The 14805-nt window shown below is 51.8% G+C and overlaps 1 protein-coding gene across 1 annotated transcript in view; it reads left to right on the top strand.

Moving 5' to 3' along the window:
• Positions 1–14805, top strand: part of ENPP1 (ectonucleotide pyrophosphatase/phosphodiesterase 1) — a 594855-nt gene that overhangs the window by 547282 nt on the left and 32768 nt on the right. The window contains exon 23 of the mRNA XM_069606684.1: positions 12802–12925. Within this exon, the coding sequence (XP_069462785.1) occupies positions 12802–12925 (124 nt within the window). The remainder of the gene's footprint in view (positions 1–12801; positions 12926–14805) is intronic.

Here is a 14805-nt window from a genome sequence, read left to right as displayed (position 1 = left end):
GCCCAGATCCTCTCCCGTCCTTCCTTGCTGGCGCGGGACGATCCAAAGAGGGCATCATACTGCCCCAGGACATGCTCCACCAGGACACCAACTTCGGTGGCAGTGAAGCTGGTGCCCCTCTGCCCCTCTGGCCTGGGGTTGCCACTGGTGCCAGATGTAGAAGTGCCCGACATGGCAACCCCAGAGGCAGGTGTGGGTGGGCAACTGGGTCCTGGGGCTGGGCTGTGGAGCGATGTAATCCCAGTTGGGAGTCTTCAGTTCCAGCAGGGGTGGACACAGCAACTGGACCCCTGCAGATGGCTGATGTGCAGGCACCAAATGGCAGGGCACGGTGGCAGCAGGCAGGCAGGCAGGCAGGCAGGCAGCAGCAGATAGCACGTGGGAGGCTGCTCAGGGCACTTGGGGGGCAGTAACTCGGCCTTCGGGGCAGGAGCGTGGTGTTCCGTGTGTTTTCGGGTGGCCAGCTTGATACGGAGTGATTTGGCACGTGAAATTCCTGCACGTCAGCGTGAAATCCGAGGAAAGGCCCTTAGCGCGTAAGTGCGTCAGCACGCATACGCGATTCTATTGGACCAGAGTCCCTCATCGCGTAAGCGCGTCTGACGTGATCCGCACGGGCGTTCCCCACTCAGCACGTGAAGACGGAGCACACGTGGAAATCCTGCACGTCAGAGTGTCATCGCGTGTAATTGGCCAAAAGTGCGCGTACACGCCATTGGCCTATGTACGTGTATTTCATCGCGTGTAATTGCCCAAAAGTGCGCTTACACGCCATTGGCCTATGTACGTGTATTTCAGGGGCGCGCGGCCACTTACACAGGCAAGTACGTCAGCGCACCTGTATGCCTGCAGCGTGGGAATTTCCACACGCGATTGGAGTGGGAACCCGATTCCAGGGGTGCGAGGCTCACACGCTGCCTACTACACGCGCAAGGCATTAATTTGCGCACTTTTCAATAAACAAGCCAGATGCCAGGATGAACATACCGTTCCTAGCAGCAGTGGCAGTGGGCTACCAAAGGAGGATGAGGAGGAGAGTCAGGGCCAGAATATTCACACCCAGAACCAGCCTATTCGGGATGCCTGATGACCAGGTGTATGGGAGGTACAGGTTTCCAGCACACATCATACTGGACCTGGTCAGTGAGTGGGAGGATGACCTCACATCACCCACCCTGTGCTCCCAAGCACTCAGCCCCCTGCAGAAGGTCCTGAATGTACTGCACTTCTTGGCCACTGGATCCTTTCAGCGGACAAGTGCCATAGTGGGTGGTGTGTCACAGGCCACGCAGTCACGCTGCCTACACCAGGTCTTGAACATCATCACTGCACGGCCTTCAGTCCGCAGGCACATATATCTCCCCAGGACTCATGCAGAAAGGCGGACGTGCATCCAGGAATTCTATGGTGTGGCTCAATTCCCCAAAGTGCTTGGTGCAATTGACTGCACACATGTGGCTCTACGTCCACCCAGGGCAACAGAGCACATCTATAGAAACCGCAAGCACTGGCATTCCATCAACGTCCAAGTTGTATGCAATGCCAAGGGAATCATCACATCAGTATATGCCAACTATCCAGGGTCCACCCACGACAGCTTCATCTACAGAATGTCTACCCTATGCCGGGACCTAGAGGCTGGCCAGCATGGAGATACATGGCTGCTTGGTGAGCATGAATGCCACTCCACATGCATGCATGTCAGATACTGGGTCATGACACAACACCACTAATGATACCCATCACCACCTCCGCAGGGGACAGTGCCTACCCTATCAGCCCCCACATGATGACCCCAATCCGGAACCCCACCACGCCACCCCAGGTAAGGTACAACACAGCCCACATTGCAACACGGGGCATAGTGGAGCGCACATTCGGAGTGCTCAAGTCACGCTTTCGCTCCCTTGACCGTTCTGGCGGGCAGCTGTTATATGCTCCCCGAATAGTGTGCAGGATCATAGTGGCAGCATGTGTCCTGCACAACGTTGCAACACGCCGGGGCCTGCCCGTGGACATGGTGGTGCCCCCACATCCACAACCACATGCACGCCCGCTGCGCATGGGAGGGGAAAGGGCACGGGGGGAGGCAGCCCGTACGCAACTGGTGGCCAACTTCTTCACCTAGGAATCACAGTGCTGGCTAGTGCACACTGCTCTGGCACATACCATCTGACAATCAATGATGACTCTACCTGACAATGTCTGAAAATTACTTGACAATGAACTGTCAGATACACATCAGCCTGAGATTGTTAACATGGAAGTGTCAATATGTGTGCACCCCTAGCTACACATACACCAGCTATGCATCACAACGCAAAGACACAACTCCATCAATCTAAAATGCATTGCCACAGGCGATTCACTACATGACAACATTGCCATGTCACCCACTCCCTTCACAGTCCCGCCACTGAGGACACCATGTCATGGTATGTGACAGCAAACAAACTGGCCATCACAACATGACACCAGTGTCACAAATAGCAGTGCCCCAAATGGAACATAGCCGCACTTGAGCAGCTAACCGCCCTGGAGCCACTACTACACACCTGTGTAAGAGTAATTTCTATCAAATTACACACCAACCCACCCTGAAGCCCACCCAAACAAGACACATTGCATGTAATCAATGGTAGTCTCATTACCTGATTCAGCTGGTATGTCCTCACCGTCCAGATGTACAGTGATGGCGCCATGCAAAAGTGTCAGTGCACATCTACCGACATGTAGTGTGACTCCAGAGAGTATGCCCTTGTGAAGATCTGTGTGAAATACCTGCAAAACATGAGCAACATATGTAAGTAGAGGCACATATCATACCATCATGCATAGTTAGGTGCAGCAACAATGAACACTATGAATGTCTACACAGTATTGACTATGGACTGGCCAACAGCTCATGGGAGTCCAATGTCACCGTGTAATTTGCTGTCACTTGGGCACACCCTTTGCAAGCCCATGGAAAGGGAAGCAGGAGGGGTGTGGATGTCTGCTACCCAAGCATCGAAACCAAACTCAGGACAAGCCTGCATGTGCCCAGCCACAATACAGTGTATGCCCAGGTACCCACACAAGGCAACACTCTTGCAAAATAAAAATGAAAAAGAGAAAAAATGGCCATGAAAGGGCCGGCGGGGGGGGGGGGGCCACCTATGAGGTCCGAGGACAGGATGCACGCCACAATCCACCTGTGTGGATCATGGGAAAGGAAAACACCGCATAGGCTCGTGGCCCACACGGCTACTCTGTTGTGGGAGATGAGTCGCTATGGCTCTGCCCAGACCCTGCAGCTGACTCTGGAGGTGGGGGAGCTGCCTCAGAAGATGGTGTGACAATGGGAGGCAGCCCACGCAAAGCACGAGTTTGCTCCTCCATGGCTGCAAGCAGGCGGGTCTGGTAGTTCTGGTTCTGGGTTATAATCATGCGGAGGTCCCCATGCAGTAACTCCCGGGATGACCTGACCTCCGCACGAGTTGCCTGCATCTCGGCCGAGAGCGTCCGTGTCAGACGCTCCAGCTGCTCCTCTGTCCTTCTATGGGATGAAGCCTCAAGCTCTAACAGGGTCGACCTGAGGTGACGGAGTTCTTCCCTCAGGGCTTCCCTGTGGCGCTGGGACTCCATGGAAAGTGATTCCCCCAGAGTCGCCAGTGCCGCCCGCCTGTCCATGTTGGACGCCAACATATCCTCCCTGTGTGCCTGGCAGATGGACTCTGTAGCCTGCTCCAGTCGCTCCATCAGCCTTTCTGGGGGGACAATGGAAGTGGCCACCCTATCCATGGCCTGTGCAATCATCTCGGATGATGCTGCCTGTTGGGTGGCCATACCGTAGATGGATTGCTCCCATACGGTATTGCCAGGTGGCATACGGCCACCACGTTGACAGGCACCACACCTGCCTGGGGCAAGGCGGACTGCGCCTTGCTGTGCCGGCAAGGCCTCAGGCTGCAGGACTGCATTCCCTCTCTGATCTGCAGCCCCAGGAACAGGATCAGAGATTGGGTGGTGTGGCCCTGCATCCGTAACCACCGGAGGCTGATCTGCCGACACTGACATCCCCATTGAGGCCAATGGCCTGGCTGCAGGTGGGTCGGACAGAGGAGATTCTCTCCCAAGAACACTCACCTGCGACTGCACATAGGTGTCATCCTCCGAGTCTACACCTGAATACTGCTCGGGGGAGGAACCCCCAGAGACACCCCTCGACAGCACGGCCTGCAGCACTTGTGGGTTTTCACCCACAAACACACCACGTCCCTCACTTGTGGTAGGTCGGCCCGGGTTGCCCTCCTGGGACGGCTCCACCACCACATCCCCAGCATCAACAAGTGCTTCGTCCCCTGCAAAGACATGAAAGAGAAAAATGGAAACAGGCATTAGCACCATGGCATGCAACAAGGGCTGATGAACAACATAGGCAGTAGTCCTACGACACATGTCCTACATGACTGGGAGTCCTCCTATGCATTCACCATCACTGGGTCTGTAGGGGAGGCTCAGGGCATACTATGTACTGATTGGAGAGCAACGCCTGCTCACCTTGATGCCTAGCACTGCCATCACACATTGGGCGGTGATTGCCATGTCAAAGGCACATGCCATCACACACATGGCATGTGACATAGCCACCAAGTGAAGAGGGAGAGGAGGGCTACTTTTTTGGATTTCAACCACTCTGGTCCTGACATTGCATCGTCACATCAATTAGTATACATGTTGTACATGGATCTGCTAGTCCAAATTGGCAACGATGCACAGTGCCTTGTCTAGATCAACATAATGCAGTAAACATTGTGATTCCACCTCCCCAACACCTGTAACGGAATAATTTTGCATTCGTGAAGCACCGGTCAAGTAATGTTTGTAGGTGCAGCGGAGCACTGAGGGGTGGTGGGGCAGAAGGGGATGCCAGTCAACAATACTACTGGTGCTGGTGTCATTCATGTCACGCAAGTGCAGGGGTGGGTGGCACAATGAAGTGCAAGGGGGAGTGGCGGCTGGAAGTGCTGTACAAGGTAAGTAGGACTTGACGTCAAGGGCAGATGGTGTTAGGCGCAGACAAGTGCTGGGGGGGTGGCCTATAGGGGTACAGAGACAATCATGCTGTGCTGTGGGCTCGGAGGGGACAGGGGAGGTACACACTGCCTCTGGCTCGGCAAGGTCCTTTCAGATTTCTATGTGTCCTGCAGAGTTGTCACATGCCGCAGATATGTGCCCTTGGATTGGGGATCTCATCTTGGTGAGAAGGGTGAGGCGCTATTGCCTTTGGAGCATGTGGCAGGCCAGTTTGCCAGAGGATGGCCATGATGCAGGACATTCCCTCTCTGCCACCCGGCACCTGTGGTTTGGGTTCCCAAGATCCGAGTCATGCCAGGACTCTGCATTGGCATGGGGCTTCAGACAGGTGGTCATGACCGTGGCTAAGACATCCAGTGTACCTGACATGGAGTGGAGCATGGAGTGGGCCCTGTCAGGATGGGAGTGAGCCTAAGGGGGAGCTGGATGGGGGGGACATTTTGGCAGCATGAGCCTCGACTGACACACACTTCATGGGTCGGAATACCAAGAAGGTGTGTGACAGTGGTGAGGGTGGCTTTGCCTGTGGGGTGTTGAGGGTGAGCTGGGAGGAGAGGAGAATGTGATCACTCCAGGAGAGAGGAGTGCAGAGATGGACGGAGAGGGGAAAGTCAGATGAGATCAGAGCATCAAGAGTGTGCCCTGCAGAATGAGTAGGGACAGACGGGAGTCTAGAGGGTGAGAGGGAGTTGCTGAGGTCACAGAAAGGTCACGTGGGGGCGTCAACAGGCATGCAGGTGGATGCGTACCGCACCAAGGATGAGGGATTCTGTGTCTGGGGACATGAGTGAGGAGGAGAGGTGAGGACACTCAGAAAGGAAGTAGTACATTTGACCAGTTTTCCCAGACACAGTACGCACTGTTTGGAATGTCAAGGTGTGGTGGACAGAAACCTCACACAAGCCATTCCAGAGTGGAGTAGGTCTAAGTAGGTGTGACAGTGGCAGGAATACCCTCAGGGAAGCCAAGGGCACACCCCCCCTGCACAGTAGTGGCGGGCCAAGGAGAGGGTCAAGGATGCAGACAGAGCTGGCCGTCAGACATGTTTCCATGAGACCAAGGATGTCAAGGTGCATAACCTCATGTAAGTGACAGTTATCGGAGGAATGCCTGATGCAGCCGCAGTGAAAGGAGTGTAATTGTGGAGGAGGTTGACAGCCTTGTAGGACTTACGGGGAGTGCTAGAGATCAGAGGTGCCGCATGTGTAGGAGTTGGAGTGGGAGGCGGAGAAGGTTCATGGGAGGGTGCAGGGAGGCAGTGCAGGATTGATGAGGAGAGAGGAGGGGGGACAGCAGGAGAGGTAAGGAAGTTGATGAGATGTGGGTAGCATTTCTCAAGGAGATTGAGGTTGGCCTAAGGGCCTTGGACTGAGACGCTCCCATTACCATGCACATCATTAGTGGTATCTGAGGATTGGAAGGAGGCCAGGAGTACACCCCAACGGGTCCCACCTATGATGGTGGAAGAGGAGCAAGGAGAGAGGACAGGGACCATGTGAAGGGTCTATGGGACAGGCAAAGGCATGTATGAGCAGATGTCAGTGAGAGTTAGCTTAGAGTAGGCTCAGATGCACTGGTCAGCAATAGGGTGGGTCGCATTGGAGGGCAGGCTGCCCTCATTTGACTTTTGGCAAGCAGGTGTCGTGCGTAGGGCACGATGGTCTGAACTGTAGAAGTCATGGAAGATAGACCATGAAGAGCAGCATGGAGTGTGAGGGAATGGGGCTCGAAACCAGACGGTACCAAAGGACCCAGGAAGGAGGTGGATGTCAAGGCTACATCCACATTATGACTGCATGTTGGTAGGCATTTATATACAGAGGACGCATTAGCATGTGGTATCATTGCATGTCAGGCATGTGAAGATGAAACTTTAATGGCTGGGGGAAAGGAGAGGAATGGTATGTAAGACATCAGATGAATAGACAGGGGAGTATGAGCAACAATGTAGTGACAAAATTACTAATCAAGGGCAACTTCCATGGTGTTGGCCCATATGTGCACTGTTGCCAGTAGGGATAGTGCTGTGGCCAGATGGTGTTGCACTGAACATACTGGATGAGGCACATGGGTGCCACTATCAACTCTGCCACACACCCCCTTGACAGGCACCCAACATGAATGCTTCACACACACACCATGCACATGGATGATACACACATGCATGTGCACTCACCGGATGATGCCTCGTAATCAGGGAGGTCTCCCACACCTTGGAGTTGTCCCTCGGTGACGTAGGATCCAGCTACCGACTCGTGTGGTGTGAGTTCTATTTCCTGTGCTGGGGACCCACCTCCAGTCACCAAGGTTGCGGCATGACTTGAGGCCAGCTTATCCTTTGCCCTGCGCTTAAGGTCATTCCAGCGCTTCTGGCAATCACTAGCTGTGCGCCTCACTACTCCAAGGGCACTTATTCTGTCAGCAATGGTCTGCCAGTGTGCCTGGCGTCTGGCATGTGTGGTCTTGGACCCTGCAACGATGACCATTTCCCTATCATGATCTGACACATACTGAACAAGTGCATTAAGTTCGGCGTCTGTGAAGCTTGGCTTCCTTGATGGGCCGGACTGTGCAGCCGTGTCTGGGGCATCAGCCTGTGCCGGACGTGCACTCTTCCTCTTGCGCTTGGAAGGGGGTGGGGATCCAGAGTGTCCTACGCCGCTGTGGACACTAGGGGCAGGAGCCGTGGTGGACTCTGTACTGGGTGTGTGTGATTGCCCACTCAGCATGGGAGTAGGTGCAGGCATTGGGGGTAGTGGGATGGGGTCAGGCCTGATCTGAGGTGCATGAACTAGGACCGACACAGTCTTGGCAGGGTGTATGAGAGGTGGGGTGGATTGAGCCACACCCTGGCTACGGGGGCCAGCAGATGACCTATCTGGCATTGATGCGCGTGCCCTGATGACACCAATGTGCACCGGTGCACGTGCAGTGGACCTGCTGACCTGGATGTCAGCGATGGTATCACCCTCGGACAGGTCTGGTGCCACAATGGCCTGGTCCGACATGGGCTGATCAGGGTTGGTATCAGCCACATGACTCTCAACTGGGGGGGGGGGGGGGGCATGGGTGTCCCTGACTGTTCCTCCAGACTGGGGGGAACAGGGGCGCCCTGCAAGTCACAACCACGTCCCCTGTTGGATCCTCCACGGCCACCACGTGTGGCTCGGCCACCTTTGCCACCCTTACGGCTTGCACGCCTCCCAACCATGGCACTGATGGTATTGTGCGTATGGGAGTGGGTGTGCACAATTGTCCTGGGCAATTGGGTGTCAAAGGGGTTGGGTACCAGATGGTATTCGTACCCTAGTGCAGTGGCAAGGCTATATGACACCCCTGGGGAAAGATGACGGGTCACGCAACGCACAGGCACCCCAAAAAAGTTAAGGAACGTGCACAATACCCCTCCTAGACCACGTGTGCTGATGGAAAACCCTGCACTACGCTGTGGCATCCAGTAACACAATGAACGTATGCGTGTCACACGCGGCCTAGATTGACCTCTGAAGGGGTAGGCTACACACGGGGCAAGCACAGATGTTAGATACGTGCGTGACTCACCGTCTGCCAGGTAAAAGAGCGTGAAAAAATAGCACTTTTGGTTGGCAACTCCCCCGCCAAAAGAAGAGGTGTACGCTGTCTGAGGAGACAGGACAACTGTAGAAGGGGACACTGTTTGAGGGAACAGGCCCAGGAAAACCAGTACAAGAGGAAATAGAGAAAAGAGCTGTCAGAGGTAACAGGGAGTACGAACTGGAAACGCCGTGAAGTAAATCGCGTGTGAAACGACAAGAAGTACCGAATTCACCCACTCGCTCTCCACGAAAAGCACGTACAAGGAAATTGTGTTCAACACTACCTTTTATACAGGCCCACACGTACATCGTCACTTACGGCGTGTACGTGCTTGGCCCATTTTCACCAATCACACGCTTTGGCACTCCTGCGTGTAGGTATCTTTTCACCAATCACACGCTTTGTCACTCCTGCATGTGGATCCTTTTTCACCAATCACGCGCTTCGACACTCCTGCGTGTAGCTCACTTTTCACCAATCACACGCTTTGTCACTCCTGCATGTGGATCCTTTTTCACCAATCACGCGCTTCGACACTCCTGCGTGTCGCTCACTTTTCACCAATCACACGCTTTGACACTGCACGTGCAGGTAACTATTGACGCACATATGCTGGTGACGGGTTTTCGCGCGATGCGGGTTTTCGCGCGATGAGTGTGGGGTTTTCAGGTGCAAAATCACTCCCTATCAGGCTGTCCACGCGTTCTAACACGAAAGACCACGCTCCTGGCCAGGAGGCCGAATTTAAGTCCCCAAGAACCCTGAGCACGCTCCCACCTGCCATCGGCTGCTGCCTGACTGCCTGCTGGCCACGTGCCCCACAGTGCTGGTGGGTGGGGGTGGTGGGAGACATGGGTGGGGGCCTGGTGGAGGGTGCCCCTGGTGGATGGGGGTTGGGGGTGGTGGGAGACATGGATGGGGGCCTGATGGCAGGTGCCCCTGCACTGCTGGGGGGTGGGGGTGGTGGGAGACATGGGTGGGGGCCTGGTGGAGGGTGCCCCTGGTGGATGGGGGTGCAGGGGGACATGATCAGGTGTGCAGGGTAGTCCACTGTTTTGTGGGCTGCCTGCAGGGGCCGGGGAGGGTGTACAGGGTACACCTGTGGGGGCCCACCCAGCCTATTCGCATGTGATAATTCCCACGCACCCCTGTGATACACGTACCCTGGCCAATCGCGTGTTGAACTTCCCGCTACCCCTGTAATACACGCACCCTGCCTGTTCGCGTGTGATGATTCCCGCGTACCCCTGTAATACACGTTCCCTGGCCTATCGCGTGTTCTACTTCACGCGTCCCCCTGTAATACACGTTCCCTGGCCCATCGCGTGTTGAACTTCCCGCTACCCCTGTAATACACGCACCCTGGCTGTTCGCGTGTGATGATTCCCGCGTACCCCTGTGATGCACGTTCCCTGGCCTATCGCTTGTTCTACTTCACGCGTCCCCCTGTAATACACGTTCCCTGGCCCTTCGCGTGTTGAACTTCCCGCTACCCCTGTAATACACGCACCCTGGCTGTTCGCGTGTGATGATTCCCGCGTACCCCTGTGATGCACGTTCCCTGGCCTATCGCGTGTTCTACTTCACGCGTCCCCCTGTAATACACGTTCCCTGGCCCATCGCGTGTTGGACTTCCCGCTACCCCTGTAATACACGCACCCTGGCTGTTCGCGTGTGATGATTCCCGCGTACCCCTGTGATTCACGTTCCCTGCCTAGTCGCGTGTAGTACTTCCCGCGTACTCCTGATTTGGAGATTGCCCGCTTTGCTTTCCTTGTTTGCCTGCCCTGTGAAGTGGTCCGGGGTTAGCGCAGCCCTTAGCGATGATTTAGCGCTTTTGATGGCTTTTCCGTGCGCGAGGGCGTTCTTGGGGGCGTTACTGGCGCTGCTGCAGGCTCGCTGCGATTCTCTGCGCCACGGCTGTTTTGGGAGCTTGAAATCCATGAATACGCTGTGCGCGGAAATCTGTTTTAGCGCACGTGCCTGGCGCAGACTATCGCAGGCGCACGCTGTGCGCCAGCCGCGTGCGCTACTTGTGCGCTGGATTCTATGAATTACCCTGTTAATGCGGGTGAGGACAGATGGCTCAGGGGCAATGCGTTTGTCTGGGAAGCAAAACAACGCTGAGCAGAACAGGTTCGAAACCTGATCCTGTGCTTAGAAACAACTCACTGGTATTAAGCGTGTTATAAAAGAATAATTATATATAGTTACATTTGTATGCAGCCTGTTTCTGACCGGTTGCAGTTTGTCCTACACGGTCCCTGCTGCTGTAGGTGCAAGTCTTGTATTTTCATGGACTGGGATAATAAAGGTCGAATGGTACCCACTAGTCTTTGCAAGTCTCTGCAAGCATTGGTAGCATTCCTGTCCTTCTTACCACTTACAATGAATACATAACTTTGTATTCTTGTACGTGCGTTCAGGCGCTGGCAAGTGCTGATGTGCTGATCACGCAAGCATTTTATGGCATGGCATTTCACTTACGTCCAAAGTGCTACCCAGGCTTTCTGTACAGCTCCAGTAGCTCAAATGGGGCTATTTAGAGTTCATATATAAGTTGACCTATGTGAATGTCACTTGAACTTAAACTCTCCCCAGGTGTCCCGTGCAGCTCCTGTCATTCACATTTGATATTTAGGTCGCTAAAATGGCTTGTACCACCTCAAAAAAAAACATATATATCCATATATATACGCACAGGTGAAAGAACATAGATCATCCAAACTCCCTCAGTTTCCGAGCCATATCATAAAACATTGTGCAAACCATAGTAAAGTGCTAAATCATTGCAGCCAGCATATGAATGTGTAGGCGGTCCAGGCGGACAGGTTAACGCCTCCTTTAGGTTTCCCATTTGCTGTGTCCCTGATGCACTTGGCAAGTTTTCAGTTGTACACTTGAAGGTGATGGGTCATCGCCTTCACAAAGACTCACACAGGCTCGGGGCAGCACACCACTAGAGATGGATTGGGAAGTGGGCCAAGATGCTACTTTAGAAGTGTGTGCTGATGCACCATGCGCCTGCCTTTATCAAATACCTTGGAACCCCTGGGCAGGGGCTAGTGGCAACCTCTCTACTAAACCGCCAGGCACCTTAGCAAGTACTTTTTTCACTTTTACTGTAAGGATGTATTTGTTGTAATCTGGTGTGTGCCATAGGCCAAAGGTTTGCCTTTTTTCTGCATAAGGAACACTCAAGCTAGCGAGGAATTGTAGCCCTGTAACTGTGACAGCACTACCATAATGGTACTACCTGGCCATAAGATGGTAAGAGCTTCAAATTGATGTGAGTATCTCGGCATATTATGACAGTTCCTGGCAAATGCCTATCCAATACCTATACACAAGCCAAAACGGTTGGTTTTGCCAAATCTTGTTTATAACAGGGCTTCGGTGCAAGGAGACACACACTGTTTATAAATCAAGTGTATGAAGGCAGACAGTTCTATTACACTCGTAGTGCATTTGAAGCTACAATTAAGCCATAAACTCTCTAACGACTGTTTTGAAATAACACGGGTCTCACTCAGCCCCATTTTTGATGTTATTGCTTGATAAAGCTAGCTTAGCGACCCCCTCACGGGGATGGGTTTTGAGTGGTAAGGGAATGCTAGTGAGTGGGAATGGTCATAAGTATTAGCATGGCCATGGGCAGTCAATGGGCAGGTAAATAACCAAACAGACACTTGCTGTGTCTCCCTCCTCATTATTCCAAATTTTTATTCCACTGAAATAGTTTCATTTACAGGTGGAATAAAAATCCACTTTTATTCCACTGAAATAGTTTCATTTTACAGGTGGTGTGTTAGTGCAACCTCATAGCCAGAACTAAAAAGGACAGAATGCCCTTTTTTTAAAAGCTAAGGCGACATAACCAAGCAATAGCAACACAAATTGGGGTTTGCTCTCCGCTGAATGCCCAATGACCTCATGTAATTAGACCCAATTAGTTTTAAAGTAAGTAGAAAACGGCACACATTCAAAGTCATTTTACATATCTTGATTTTTTTTTACACTTTATATTTGTTTTATCTTGGATGCTTTTTTTAAAGCTTATGTATACCTCATACATTAATTGAATTGTTGTATTGTGTTCATTTTTCCTCAAGCAATGTTTTTTCTCCCCTCTGACTATTTCTCTAGTTATATGGAACTACTTTCATGAAATTCTGCTGTTCAAATTCGCCTCGGAAAGAAATGGCGTAAATGTTATCAGTGGACCGGTCTTTGATAGAAACAATGATGGCCTGTTCGATGCAATGGAACGGTAAAGAAAAATATGTCTAATTCATGCGTATCCTCTTTTCAAATATGTTGAATGAAAGCCACCAATCACATTGCTTAGCCATTTCTTTCAGCAAATCTGCAAAGTAAGATGGAGACATGCCAGTAGAGCAATGTGATGTGGTTACCATATTTTGCCATATGGTATTTATGCATTTCATAGCATAATGAGGTCTGCTTTCCACTGGAACCCCACATGGCTATGTCCATACAATAATAGCATAGGTGCTGCAGAATCTACACTAGTTGCATATAAGCAAGCAATGAAGATCATTGAGTATAGTATTGGGTGTAGTGAACTCCTATAATCTATACAGGGTTAAAGGTCTAGAATTATATTTCTGTATGTAACGTAGAGGGGTTGGAACAGGCATAGAGGGTGTTTGAAAAAAAACACCTTGTTTTGGATAACGTCGATATAGTTCGTTTAAGTTTCTTATGCATTATTAAAATACTGGAGGCAGCCAGGCTTGCCTAGAAAATGGTAGGATGGTTTGGATGGGCCTGCTAATTTATCAGTGTTAAATATAGACAGTGTTGTAATCAAATATTCAGATTGGTCTACTTTTCTGTTGTAATTGGCTGCTTGTTCAGATGATAGTGCATTGGTAATTAACATATTCCCATTCTTTTAAAATACGGACATGTCACCCTCTTCTGGGGACATACTGCTCCTGCTCAGGCCTGCAATACACTATGGACATCCTGTGCCTGGCACCAATACCACATACCATAGCAACTTTCCACACAGTGATTTTCTATTAGGACACAAAGAAAGGAGGGTGCGGGATGCCTCTGTCTCTGAAAGAAATGGAGACACAGTGCTGGACATAGTGATATATATGCTGGTAGACCACTGCCCTTCTTCAACCTATGTTTTCTGAATCCCACATCAACATCAAGGAGTGTGAGACATCAGGTTACTTAAAAACAAGCCCAGTTCCAGGGTTTGAGCCACAGTCACTCGGTACAGCAAACCCCACACTCACACCCATTCTGCTCTGCACCCCATAACTATGATATGTACATGCTCAATAGTGCTTTGCAAAGAGTTATCCCGCACACCCTCTTCCAACACTTAACAGACCAAACTATACTACACACATACTCAGCTGTGCTTTGAAAATCCTCTGTAGCAGATGCTTGGAGAGTCTCCACACACGCTGAGCCACATCCTGCACACCCTCACCCACATCCTGTACACCTCCAACCATACTCGGTGCTTCATCATTAACACCTTCCACCTCCTCAACCGCAGCCAGTACTCTTGCAGCTGCACTGGGTACTTTTTCAGTAACAACTCATATGCTCTCCAGGAAAAGGAGTTTCGTGATATGGGCGGAAAGGTCATAAGTGAGAATATCTTGCCTGCTACTTTGCTGCTTTTGCCTGCTACTTGGCTGCTTTTGCCTGCTACTTAGCTGCTTTTGCCTGTTACTTAGCTGCTTTTGCCTGCTACTTGGCTGCTTTTGCATGCTACTTAGCTGCTTTGCCTGCTACTTAGTTGCTTTTGCCTTCTACGTAGCTGCTTTTGCCTGCTACTTAGCTGCTTTTGCCTGCTACTTATCTGCTTTGCCTGCTACTTAGTTGCTTTTGCCTGCTACGTAGCTGCTTTTGCCTGCTACGTAGCTGCTTTTGCCTGCTACTTAGCTGCTTTTGCCGGCTACTTGGCTGCTTTTGCCGGCTACTTAGCTGCTTTGCCTGCTACTTAGCTGCTTTTGCCTGCTACCTAGTGCTCGTGCCCAGAGTCTGTTACACGCTTGGGATTGCTTGTTCCTTGAATTATTGTCGATCTACTATCACACACTGAAAGGATCACGGAAGCACTGAAAGCAGTGTGATCAGCACACAGTCACATATGTG

This window comes from Ambystoma mexicanum, chromosome 4p, assembly GCF_040938575.1.
Source record: "Ambystoma mexicanum isolate Mex_15411 chromosome 4p, UKY_AmexF1_1, whole genome shotgun sequence".
NCBI classification, from domain to species: Eukaryota; Metazoa; Chordata; class Amphibia; order Caudata; family Ambystomatidae; genus Ambystoma; species Ambystoma mexicanum.
This window is presented reverse-complemented; position numbering and strand designations above follow the sequence as displayed.